We start from the raw sequence: 13,617 nt of genomic DNA, 5'->3' as shown, positions 1-13,617 counted from the left end.
TGAGCCCAGGAATTCACGGCTGCAATGAGCTGTGATCATACCACTGTACTCCAATCTGGGCAACAGAGCAAGACTCCATTTCAAAAAAAAAACAACTAGCACTTCATTTAAAAAAACTATCAAAATATCAAAATGAGGTAACTCCAGAAATAATAAGGACACAAACGAGACTTGCTCACAAATACAGTCTATCCTCAAAATAAGATCACAAAAGCAGATTCATTCTGAGGAAGATAACTTGTGGCATTTGGCAGAAATAATGGAATTTGTAACTATTTTTAGTGATTTTATAAACTTTATCCAATAAGGAGGCTTTTCTTTCTCTGAATAACAGTGTCACTAAAGCCACATTAAACTTACTTGGGGACAGTTTCACCAGCATTTGCTAACTCACTTTACTCTCACTTCTTTACGAACAAGAGTCCACAACATCTCTGTTATGAATAGTGTCTCGCTTATGGCATTTGTGCTATCCATGACCTTTAAAGGTAGCATATTCTAAGTGCCTGTCTGAGTCCCTGTATCAGAAGTAGTAACAATAATCATATATTACACTGATTAAGTAGCAGCAGAAACTACAATGTGATAAAAAAAAATGGAATGCAGCTCTTAAATATAAAACTTCCTTATTGGGTTTTATTGCTTTTATTCAACACATATTTTGGGGGCACTTCATTCAACGGGTTCTGAAATGCAAATGCCTGGACCAAGACCTTGTACACTCATATTCTGAAGTCTAGTATACAGCCCAGGCATATGTGTTTTTAAAATGCTCGACTGATCTTTGGGATAAAAAGCTGAAATCCACAAGTTAATAAGCTGAAATCCACAAGTTAGTATGTGCCAAGTAGTGTGCTTGGTGCTGGGGATAATTTCAAGAAACTCATAATCTAAACCAGGGAAACAAACAAAAAATCATAGCTGAGAGAGCTAAATATTATGACAGAATTAAGCACAGGGTGCTAAGGCTGCAAAACAGGGGAGCATCTGATACAGCCTAGAGGATCAGGAAAGACCTTGCAGAATATAAGTAGAAGAAAACCTGGCAAAATAAATAAGCATCTGCCAAGTAACAGGAAGAGCGAGTGCAGGAAACCCATTTCAAGTAGGGGAGCAGCATGTGCCATGGCTTGAAAGTAAGAGAGCAGGAACTATACACAGTTCAGTATGCCATCCTAAACACACATCCTTAGAGCTAGAGGTTAGCAAGCCAAAGCCTGTGGGCTAGCCACCTGTTTTTGTACATACTGTTGCTCTGAAACACAGTCATGCCCATTCACACAGAGAATGCCCATAGGTGCTTTCACAATACAGCAGAGTCAAGTAGGTGAGACAGAAACTACATGGTCCACAAGTACAAAATGTTACTTATCTGCCCCTTAAGAAAAAGACTGCCCATCTCTGGTTTAGGATATGAAAGGGAGTATGGCAATACTCATCAATAATAGCAGCTAACCTTTATTAAGTGCTTACTACGCACTATGTACTGCAGAAAGCACTTTCCATGTACTAACATTTAATTCTTTTAATCCCAGATGTTGTCACTATGAGCCAACTTTGCAGATGGAGAAAGCACTAACTGGTGAATCCAAAAAGGAACATGAGTCTGCCAGACTCTACAGCCCACTTAACCACTGTGTTATGAAAGATAAATTCAGCTCATGAAAGGTCTTATACATTGGGCAAATTACTTGAACACTGTCCTGAAGATCTTAAGATTTGCAAGGCCTGGCTGCTGGTTGAAGACTGCAAATAAGAGGCTTACAGAAATACGTGGAAAAAAACAATGGTAAATGTAAATCCTAGCAGCAGTGGCTAGGATTAAAGGTAGATGGAGAAATGATTTTAAGAATGTGAAGCAACAGATCAAGTTTATTGATGTGATTTACTAAATGAGGGAAGATGAGGAAACAGTTAAGAAAGTGCAAGTTTGGACAACTGTGTCAATTACAGTAGATCACTCATGGGAAAGATAATATGGGAAAAAGAGCAATGTAAAGGTGGTATGTTCAATTTTGTATTTGTGGAGATTCACAATCTTCAGTACCAATATTATACATTAAAGAATGGCAAAGAAATACTTAATATTTTTATTCTTACCTCTAAAGTTTTCAACAACGTTTGTGTTACATAGGTCTTTCCACTGGCAGTATGTCCATAAATAAAAATGGATGGAAAGCTAAAATGATGTCTCTAAGGGGAGAAAAAACAAAGACAAATATGAGGCTGCACACACAAAATAGAAAATAAACACTTATCAACTTGTGAGAAAGTTGTATGTGGAAAAGTAAAATATTCGATCCAAATTCCTAACAGTAAGCATATTGTGGATGCATCAACACACTTTGAACTTACCTGAATTCAACTCTAAGCACTTTGTTATGAAATTAAAATTTCTGTAACATATTTGGCATACTTTATTATGTACTATATATTTATATTTTTTATTATTGTACAGGTTTACATATACGAACTTGTATTTTCAACTTTACAGGACATTTAAGAGATTTTCAAGGATAATTTTGTCCATACTCCATTTTATATTACTCCTTCTTGAAGACTCTTATCTCCTGGGATGCCACAACTTCACTGTACATTTTAATGCTATGAAATTAAGTACATATAATCAAAAGATTAAAAGGGATTTCAAGGGTCCTCATTCTTAGGAAAACTTACAGACTACTTCTGAACTACGCACACTCACTAATGCTGGCATAAATGCATACATCAGATCACATAAAACACTAATAAAATCTGCATAGCATTTATTTTAAAATACATACAAGATCTTTGTGCAGTACACTAAGTTAGCAGCTAGATAAAAGTAAACATTGTCAATGGTCTCTCTGGTCTAGTTAATACTACAAATACTTATACTTCATTACTTAAATGAACACTTTCATTAGATACCTACTAAATGCTGAAAACCAAGCAGTACTGAAAAGTACAAATATCAGTAAAAGACATTATCTACTTTGGAGGAAATTACAGTCTATATTTTAAAAATAATTATAGGAGAATTGGATCACATTTTAAAATAATTATAGGAAAACTGGATTACATTTTGAAATAATTACAGGAAAACTGGATGTTTTTTAATAATACTATTTTTTTTTTTTGAGATGGAGTCTCACTCTGTCATCCAGGCTGGAGTGCAATGGTGCGATCTCGGCTCACTTCAGTCTCTGCCTCCTGGGTTCAAGTGATTCTCCTGCCTCAGCCTCCCGAGCAGCTGGGATTACAGGCGTGTGCCACCGGGCCCAGCTAATTTTTGTATTTTTAGTTACGACGGGGTTTCACCATTTTGGTCAGGCTGGTCTCGAACTCCTGACCTTGTGATCCACCTGCCTCGGCCTCCCAAAGTGCTGGGATTACAGGTGTGAGCCACTGCGCCCGGCCTATTTTTCAATAATACTTTTTAAAAAAAAAAAATAATTACAAGAAAATGGGATTATGCAATTTCCATGAGGAAGTTGAGTCTCAATTATCATCGATTACAGCAACAGTCACAAACATTTATTACATTCTAGTCACTAAGTTAAACATTTCCTTTTATAAGACAAATCAGGAAGTCAGATTTACACAGGAAAAAGACTCTAAATGGCATACAGCTATGGCAAAAGCAGCTCAACTGCTAAAATAAACTAAAATTTACTGGAAATGAATAGGTAATGTAATACATGAACCCTTTTCTAAAGTTTATATGTAACAATCACACAAATTAACTGGCTCAAAAATTCTGTCTCAGCAGGGTGCGGTGGCTCACGCCTGTGATCCCAACACTTTGGGAGGGCAAGGCAGGCAGATCACTTGAGTTTAGGAGTTCGCCTGTGAAACAGTGAAACCCCATCTCTATGAAAAATACAAAAATAGCCAGGCTTGGTGGCACACACCTGTGGTTCCAGCTATTCGGAGGCTGAGGTGGGAGGATTGCTTGAGCCTGGGAGGCAGAGGCTGCAGTGAGCCAAGATCATGCCACTGCACTCCAGCCTGGGAAAGAGAACCAAACTCTGTCTCAAAAAACAAAAGCAAAAAATTCTGTCTCAAGAATTAAATGCATGTTGCTGAGTATCTCTGCTATCCATTACATGTTGTTGACTAATAATACCTTATAACATCTTTCCTATTGTGACCTAGAATTATATTGAACTGTTCCACTGTTATTTAACCTTTCACCTTTATAAATCTCGCTAACGTAAACTGCAATAAGCTAGTGCCTGCCACAGAAAAGGTGCTCAGTAAATATTTATTGAACAAATAAATGAGCCTTCTTAGAAACACGAAACAATTTTTTATATTTCTTTCCTATTAGTTCTTTGTATTTCCCACATGCACAGCACCTTGCAGAAAACTGATAATATTGTTAAACATAATTTTCATTAAGAGCAAAGGTCAAAAACCCTTCTGTGATCCACCACTAAGTCAATACTACTCATCCCTATTTGCCAATGTTCTTTTTCAGCAGGAGCATTTCTGGTTGGAGTGATCTGCGTTCCAGAGATGAAATGCAGAGAACATAATCAAGAAAATGCTCCAGTAATAATATAACTATCATTGAAAGCATTATAAATAGAAAATTAATTGAAGATGCAGTTGTTGACCTCTAACTTCCCTAAATAATGCGCCCCTTTAGACAAGGGGAGTACTTTTCCACTAATGCTTCACAGGCCACCTCAAACTACCATGCAGTATTTCTAGTTGGATGAAAGTACTGTCACGTGTTCAAAGATGGACCACATATACAACAGTGGTCTCATAAGATTATAATACCCTATTTTTGCTGTACCTTTTCTATGTTTAGATACGTTTAGATGCAGACTTATCACTGTGTTACAACTGCCTACGGTATTCAGTAGAGTTGCACCGCTGTAGAGGTTTATAGCCTAGGAGGAATACACCATACAGCCTAGGTGTATAGCAGGCTACACCATCTAGGTTCGTGTAAATACACTTTATGATATTCACAGGGATTAAATTGCCTAACGATGCATTTCTCAGGACATATCCCCCTCATTAAGTGACAGCAATGCATGACTGTAGTTAGAAAAGCAAACCAGAAGATGGGGATATATAGTATGACCCTATATTCTCATTCACTTTCTTCACAGGTAAGATCCAAGTTTGATTAATTCCAATTCTGATTAATGAGTCTGAATCAAAAAGTACATCAAAGACCACCAGAAAATAGTCAAACACAGGTTAAATTTTGAATTGATGAATGCTACCTTCTGTCTATTGAAAGGACTCCCTATGTAACTATGTTCATCCAGAGAAGACAAACTCCTCTCTAGGGCATCCTGTGAACTATCAGTTAAGGAGAAAAGTTTACAGTAGACCTCTTCGGGACTGTTACAATTCTGGAAAAGCCAGTGAATTTTTAAACCTGAAGAACTGCTTTGCCCCTTAGTGGCCTTGGAAGCAACCACCTCTCTACACTTGACTCACTCCAACTACCGCACAGAAACGTGTGAACTTATATTTGAATAAACAACACTCTGCAAACACATCTGTTACATAAATGTCATTGGGCTGGGGTAAGATAAGCAACTTCTAGGAGCTAATGTGGGCAAACTTCTCAAAACTGTGGCGTGTGTCAAACACGTCTTAGGCAACGTTCTGTAGTGCAGGCCGGTCCTTCTTAGACAGTTTCCTCTTCAATAATCGGAAGAGATTGTGGGTGAAGGTGCAGTACAGAACCACAACACCCCTATTTAACGTAAAAACGGCCTTTTGGTCCTCAATCCAAACACGAAAATATATATATATAAATATATATATATATATATATATATATATAGGAACAGGTCGCAAGACTACCGAAACGTCTGCCTCCAGGATCTGGAAGACAGTTTAACTACAATACCTCTCCAAACAAGGACTGCAAGGTGGACACTTGAGACTCGCGACAAAGCACCACGTTTTCCAAGTGGGGCATTCTGGCGGTCACCCCGCAGTGGCCAGTGCAGCCCACCCACAGAGCCCTAGCACAAGCGGGAGCCTTTCCCGGGTCTGAAGGCCCGCTCTCCCGCCGGAAACCGGACCCGCAGCGTTGTGGGAGGAGCCGGTGCTGCCTCGCTGCGGAGTGACGACAGCGCGTACGCCGAGCGTCGCCGCCGCTCTAGTCTCACGGCCGGAACCATCGTCTTCTCGCTGGTCTTGTGCCCTCCGGGGCTTTGCGGAGTCTACTGCTTGGTGAGGATTTCGGGCTGCGGCATTTTCCACTCAAAGGCCAAGAAGACAACCTGGAGATGGGCGAATAGGGAAGGGGTGGAAGGGGTTAAGGGGGTCCTTTGGGCCTCCAATGACCCGTGGACCCCGTACCTTTAGTTTTCCCGGCTGGAAGCCCCAAGTTTAGACACCTTGAGTGCCTAAGAAGACCGACCGGGAGCTGCGTTCCTTAGAGGGACGTGGAAGGCGGACTTAGAAGACTAATGTTGTCAAAAGATGGTTTGTTTTTTTTCCCCTGACGTCGTTGTGGGAAATTAGTGGCATTGAGTACAAAACAGGGTGTAATGGGGTTTAATGCACAGCTTGGAGTTAACTATTTTTCGTGCAAGCTTGAAACCAAATGTGGAAGGCCTCTCATTCCTAATGGGAGGAAGTCATAGCGTGTGTTGGTGAGGGTGATAGTAAAAATGCTACTTTTAGCATTAGGCTTTCACGTGTATTTATTCGTGGGGCACCTACTAGCAACTAAACAGTAGAAGATTGTGGAAATAAGATACAGAAGTAGACACTTGCGTGGTGGAAAGAGAGCTTGGCGTCCTGAAACCCCTGGGTTGGGACCACTGACCTAACTGCTGGATAGTGGGACTTTGAAATAGTTGAGTCTCAACTTCCTTATCTATAAAATAGGGATAATACTGGCTAGGTTATTGCTAGGAATAAAAGATCCTGTACATACTACCTGTTATACATAAATTTAAATTGTGGACTTCAATCTGCCCAAAGATTGTAGATCAGGCTTTAGACGGTCAAAAGGATCTTTTGAGAATTGTGGTATGTAACGTATTAGCTAGTCAAAATCATTTTTTCACAACAACAATTCAAAAGCATTTGCCCAGGTACTTTTAATAGAGAATTCCAAAGAGAATTCTAAAGGTTATAATGGGACCATCCATCAAATTTCAATGTCTTCAAGGGAAGCTTGGAGAGTAGCCTCTGCTACTCTCCCAAGACTGTTATACATCTGTAACATAGTATGCATATAATGTATGCATACATTATAATCATAACACTACATCTTTATAGCATTCAATAAAACTGACTAAATAATTGTCTAAAATGTTAGTCTCCCTCTCTATATACTTTATGAGGGCAGAAAACACTGTCTTCACAGTTCAATTTCAGGCATACACAGTTAATGTCTGGCAGATACATAAGAAACAGTCAAATAGTTGTCGACCTGAAAGAACATGCCTTACCACCTGGATGATTTAGGATAGTTTCTCAAAGGAGAGAACCTGGAAGCTGAGGCTGAAGAAAAAATTCACCTGTGAGACCAAGAAGGAAATTGTAAACAAAAGAATGTAAAGACAAAAAGGAACAAATGGGCAATCCCGTACCAGAGACTAACAAATACTTTTTATGTGTAAACCTGGAGAGTAGTAGGAGGTCAGGCTGGAGACCAATAAAGAACTTTAGGCAGAGAAGCAAATATTGAGATTTGACTTTTAGAAATATCCCTTCCGACTACATTGTGGAAAGTGGAATCAATTTGATTTGTTGAAAAGGCTATTGCAGTGTCCCAAACAGTAAATAATAATGTCCTCAATAAACAATGGGAATAGGTAAGAGGGAATGGTAATTAAAGTTTATTAAACATAATGTGACAGACACTGTGATAGATATATTACTCCCATTTAAATTTTAACAATATTATAATAGAGATACCATTCTTGTTTCACATATTGAAAAACCAGCTGAGGTTAGGTAACTTATCCAAAGGTTTATAGTTCATAGTTACTTGAACTTAGATCTGGTTAATCCTAAAGCCTTATTCTTTTTACTATCCCATACTGAGAATGTGCTAGGTCTGAGAGAAATTCAGAAGTATATTTTATAGAACTCAGTAGCTGTTTGTAAGAGATGGAGGGAGGAGTCATGGAGACTAGCATTTAGGTTTCTGACATAGGTGATTTTAGGTTTTGCCAGTAGTGAAATAAAAAATAAGGAATACAGATGAAAAGCCAGATGGAAAAATAAGGAGCAGGTTTATAGATTTAGTTTTATCTTTATGGGATAAGAAATGACCAAAGTGAGTTTGTTATATTAAATTTGAAGTGTCTGCAAAACAACCAGGTAAGTCCAGTAAAAATGGGATCTGTAGCTCGAGAGAGAAGGGCCCAGAAAAGGAGACACAGAAATATATACATACAGGTAGTATATAGGTAGTTGAGCCAGTGATCTAAATGAAATTATTCATGGGTGTTTATTTCATGGATTTCATGGAATTATTTAAAAGTAGTTAACTAGGACTAGGGAATAAAGGGAATTTTCTCAACTGGATAAAGAGCATCTATAAAAAAACTGTAGCTAATATCATAATTAATCATGAAATACTAATGCATTCCCCCTACATTCAGGAACAAGGCAAGGATGTCTGTTCTCACCCCTCTGTGCAACATTGTACTGGAGTTTGTAACCAGTGCAATAAGAAAAAGAAATTAAATGCACCCAGATTTGAAAGAAAAAAAACGAATTTATTTGCAGACAACATGATTGTTATGTAGAAAATCTGATGGATTCTATAAAATAGTTACTAGAACATAAGTAAGCTTTGCAAGGTTTCAAGATGCAAGATTAACATAGAAAAAATAGTATTTCTAAGTACTAGCAATAAGCGATTGGAAATTGAAATTTAAAATAACAGCACAATTTCAGTAGCATCAAAAATTATTAAATACTGAAGAATAAATCTGACACATGTAAGACTTGCACACTGAAAACTACAAAAATATTACTGAGAAATTAAAGAAGACAATATTTTAAAATATAGAGGTACCATGTTTAAGACTCAGACTCAATTTTGTTAAAATTTGTCACTTTTGCCCCAAACTGATGTGTTGATTCAACACAATCCCAGTCAAAATCTTAGTGTGCTCTCTCTCTCCTTTTTTTTTTTTTTTTTTTTTTTGGGAAAAAATAAAAATTTAAAATAGGCTTGGCCAGGGGAAGTGGCTCACACCTGTAATCCCAACACTTTGGGATGCCAATGCAGGCGAATTGCTTGAGCTTAGGAATTTGAGACCAGCCTGGGCAACATGGCGAAACCCCATCTCTACAAAAAATGCAAAAGTTAGCCATGGTGGCTTGTGCCTGTGGTCACAGCTACTCGGGAGGCTAAGGTAGGTGGATCACTTGAGACCAGGAGGTCGAGGTTGCAGTGAGCCATGATAGCACCACTGCACTCCAGCCTGGGCAACAGAGCAAGACCCTGTCTCAGAAAAAATAAATAAGTCACGTGAATTTTACAAAATAAAAATAGACTGAAGATTTGAACAAGCACTTAACTGAAAAACGATATACTGACCACAACTAAGCACATAAAAAAATGTTCAACATCTTTGGTAATTAGGACAATACAAATTAAAACCACAATAAGATACTACTACACACCTGTTAGAATCTAGCCTGAAATTAAAATGACTGACCATTCTGAAGTGTTGGCAAGGGTGTGGAGCAACTGAAACCTTCATACATTGTTGCTAGGAATGTAAAATGGAAAGCCACTTCGAAAAACAGTATGACAATTCCTTAAAATTTAAGCAGACACCTACCATATGACCCAGTCATTCTACTCCTAGATGTTTACCTAAGAAAACGTGTTCATGCAAATACTTAGACACTACTATTCAGTGGTTTATTTGAAATCCAAAATTGGAAACAAATTCCATCAAGAAGTAGATTTAAAATTGTGGGATATTCATACAAATATTTTCAGCAATATAAAGGACTCAGTATATGTAATACCATGGATAAATTCACAAATAATTATGCTAAATGAAATAAGCCAGATTCACTACCCCCACAAAAAAGTATGTATTGTATGCTTCTATTTTTATAAAATTCTAGAAAAAATAAACTATAGTTAAAGAAGTAGTAAGGTAGTAGTTAAAAGAAGTGATAGTGGTTGTCAGGTAATGAGGAGGTGGGTCAGAAAGGAGGTATTATAAAGAAGAGTGAGGAAATCTGGGGAGTAGTGGATATTATAGGTTGAATTATGTCCTTCCTCCTCCTAAAATTCACTGAGATTCTAACTCCTAGAAGCTGTCAGTGTGGCCTTATTTGGAAATAGGGTCTTTGCAAATGTAATCAAGTCAAGATCAGGTCATTAGGATAAGCCCTATTCCAATATTACTGTTGTCCTTATAAGAAAAGGCCATGTGAAGACACAGACATGGGGAAAATGCCAAGGGAAGATGGAGGTAGAGACTGGAGCAATGCATCTGCAAACCAGGGAACACGTAGGATCACAGGCCTTCACCAGAAGCTAGTAGAGGCACATGGAACAGATTGTCCCTCAGGACCCTCAGAAGGACTCTCTATTGCTGACACCCTGATTTTGGGCTTCTAGCCTTCAGAACTGGTAGAGAATACATTCTGTTGTTTTAAGCCAACTAGTTTGTAGTACTTTTTAATAGCAACCCTAGGATATAAATACAATGGTTATAGTCATTATCTTGATGTCATAGTTTCATGGAAACATATGTATTTCAAAACATATCAAATTAAGTTATTAAGGTGTGCTAATTATACCTTAATAAAATTCCTCAAATTTAATTAATTAAAATAAAGGAGGGTTGTGCATAGAATGATGATAGTGTGTTATGACCAATAGTACTGATTAATCCAATTCTATTTCTGTGAAATCCATTAGAAAACACAGAAAACCATCATCAATCTGTGACTGCTTTACTTGTGTCTCCAGTACGTCTGTGCTGTCTCACTTTCAAGCCTTCGCTTCTATAGTCACTTTCTTACACAACCCCACCTACATCCAAATTGAATAAATTATTCATGAAATGAAATGAGTTGAGTACCTACTTTCTCTGAAATGTTCTCAGTGTTCAGGTAGAGCAGTGAATAAAACAGATGCCTCCTCCCTACACAAAGGGTCATCATGAGGGCTTGTATTTTTGTCCACCTACACCTTTATGCTCCATTTTAATCTGCCAGTTCTGCCTCTAGAACCCAAATCAGATTCATGAAAGAGTGCTGGGCCCTGCCTTTTGCAGTGACCATGAAGGCAGGCTGACTAGTGCCTCTCATTTATTTATATATACATATCCTATTGGTTTTGTTTCACTCCAGAACCCTAATACATATTTTTTTAAAAATTTAGATTTATTGAGGCACAGTGCATATTTTCTCTTTTTAGTGTACAGTTCTGAGTTTTTATAAACATACACAGTCATGTCATCACTACCAAAATCAAGATACAGAACAATTTCATTACCCGCAAAATTCCCTTGCACTCCTCTGTAGGCAGCCTCTTTCCCCTTCCCCCCGAATCTGGCAAACACTGATTTCTTTTCTTGTGGTTTTGCCTTTCCAGAATGTCATACAAATGAAATCATATCATATGCAAACTTTTGAGTTTACTTCTTTTTCTAAGCATAACACATTTGAAATTTATTCATGTTATTGCATGTATTAGCAGTTCATTCCTTTTATTGATGAGCAAAAATTCATTACATAGCTGCATCATAGTTTATTCTCCAGGTTAAGGACACTTTGTTTACATCAAGTTTTTAACATTATGAATAGAGTCACTATAAACAATCATGAACAGGGGTGTGTGTGTGTGTGTGTGGGTGTGTGTGTGTGTATGTGTAGTAATCGCCTGACAGATTCTTCTTGTCTACTGCACAGACAGAGCCAATTTACTGAGAGCTGAGACAGTGGTATTGCAACAGAGAAAGAGGTTAATAATTGCAGGGCCAGCCAAGCAGAAAGATGGGAGTTATTACTCAAATCAACCTCCCTGAAAATTTGGAGGCTAGGGTTTTTCAAGGATAGTTTGGTGGGCAGGGGGCTAGAAAATGGGGAATGCTGCTTTATTGGGTCAGGGATGAAATCATAGGGGGTCAAAGCTGTCTCGTTTTGCTGAGTCAGTTCCTGCCTGGTAGTCACAAGACCAGATGAGCCAGTTTCTTGGTATGGGTTACCAGTCTGGATGGTGCCAGCTGGTCCATCAGAATGCAGGGTCTGGGAAGTACCTCAAACAGCAGTCTTAGGGTTCACAATAGTAGTGTTATCTATAGGAGAAATTAAGTTTATAAATCTTGTGACCTCTGGCTACCTGACTCTTGAATCATAATTCTAAGCTTATGGCTAATTTGTTAGTTTTACAAAGGCAGTTTCAGTCCCTGAGCAATAAGGGAGTTAGTTTTGGGAAGGGACAATTATTATAGATTCCTCCCATATTTAGCTGGGCCTATACTCAGGAACAAACAAGGGAAGCTTGGAGGTTAGACACAAGATAGAATCAGTTAGGTTAGATTTCTCTATTAAAATTTTTGCCAGGGCAGTTTCAAACATAGGTATTTCATTTCACTTAAGTAAAATAGAGGAGTGGGATTGCTGAGTCATATGATAAATATATGTTTAAGCTCATAAGAAATTGCCAAACTGTTTTCCAGAGTGACTGTACTATTTCACATTCCCACTGGTAATTAGCAGAATTTCAGATATTTCATATACTTATCCTGTTACTTTTAGCCTACCTGTGTTCTATTTTAAAATGGGTTTCTTGTAGGCAGTGTATACAGTTGGCCTTTTGTATCTGTGGTTTCACATGCATGAATTCAACTAACAGGATCAAAAAATATTAGAAAAAATAATATGGAACAATACAACAATACAAATAATACAAATAAAAGCAATACAGTATAACAACTACTTACATAGCATTTATATTTTAGGTATTATAAGTAATCTAGAGATGATTTATAGATAGTAAATTTATAGATAGTTCTAGTTTGATTGCACTGTGGTCTGAGAGACAGTTTGTTATAATTTCTGTTCTTGTACATTTGCTGAGGAGTGCTTTACTTCCAACTATGTGGTCGATTTTGGAATAAGTGCGATGTGGTGCTGAGAAGAATGTATACTCTGCTGATTTGGGGTGGAGAGTTCTGTAGATGTCTATTAGGTCCACTTGGTGCAGAGTTGAGTTCAATTCCTGGATATCCTTGTTAACTTTCTGTCTCGTTGATCTGTCTAATATTGACAGTGGAGTGTTGAAGTCTCCCATTATTATTGTATGAGAGTCTAAGTCTCTTTGTAAGTCTCTAAGGATTTGCTTTATAAATCTGGGTGCTCCTGTATTGGGTGCATATATATTTAGGATAGTTAGCTCTTTCTGTTGAATTGATCCCTTTATCATTATGTAATGGCCTTCTTTGTCTCTTTTGATCTTTGTTGGTTTAAAATCTGTTTTATGGGAGACTAGGATTGCAACCCCTGCTTTTTTTTTGTCTCCATTTGCTTGGTAGATCCTCCTCCATCCCTTTATTTTGAGCCTATGTGTGTCTCTGCTTGTGAGATGGGTCTCCTGAATACAGCAAACTGATGGGTCTTGAGTCTTTATCCAGTTTGCCAGTCTGTATCTTT

At 37.9% G+C, this 13,617-nt stretch overlaps 1 protein-coding gene across 1 annotated transcript in view; it reads right to left on the bottom strand.

Moving 5' to 3' along the window:
* Window positions 1-6,071, bottom strand: part of ORC5 (origin recognition complex subunit 5) — an 82,696-nt gene extending 76,625 nt beyond the window's left edge. Inside the window, 2 exon segments of the mRNA XM_017852331.1 lie at window positions 2,101-2,193; window positions 5,864-6,071. Of these exon segments, the coding sequence (XP_017707820.1) occupies window positions 2,101-2,193; window positions 5,864-5,935 (165 nt within the window). The 5' untranslated portion in view covers window positions 5,936-6,071.
* Window positions 6,072-13,617: the final 7,546 nt, after the last annotated feature.

The sequence above is a fragment of the Rhinopithecus bieti genome, unplaced genomic scaffold (genome assembly GCF_001698545.2).
Source record: "Rhinopithecus bieti isolate Rb0 unplaced genomic scaffold, ASM169854v2 scaffold_59, whole genome shotgun sequence".
Lineage (NCBI taxonomy): Eukaryota > Metazoa > Chordata > Mammalia > Primates > Cercopithecidae > Rhinopithecus > Rhinopithecus bieti.
The sequence above is the reverse complement of the archived record's forward strand: the minus strand, read 5'-3'. Positions and strand labels throughout refer to the sequence as shown.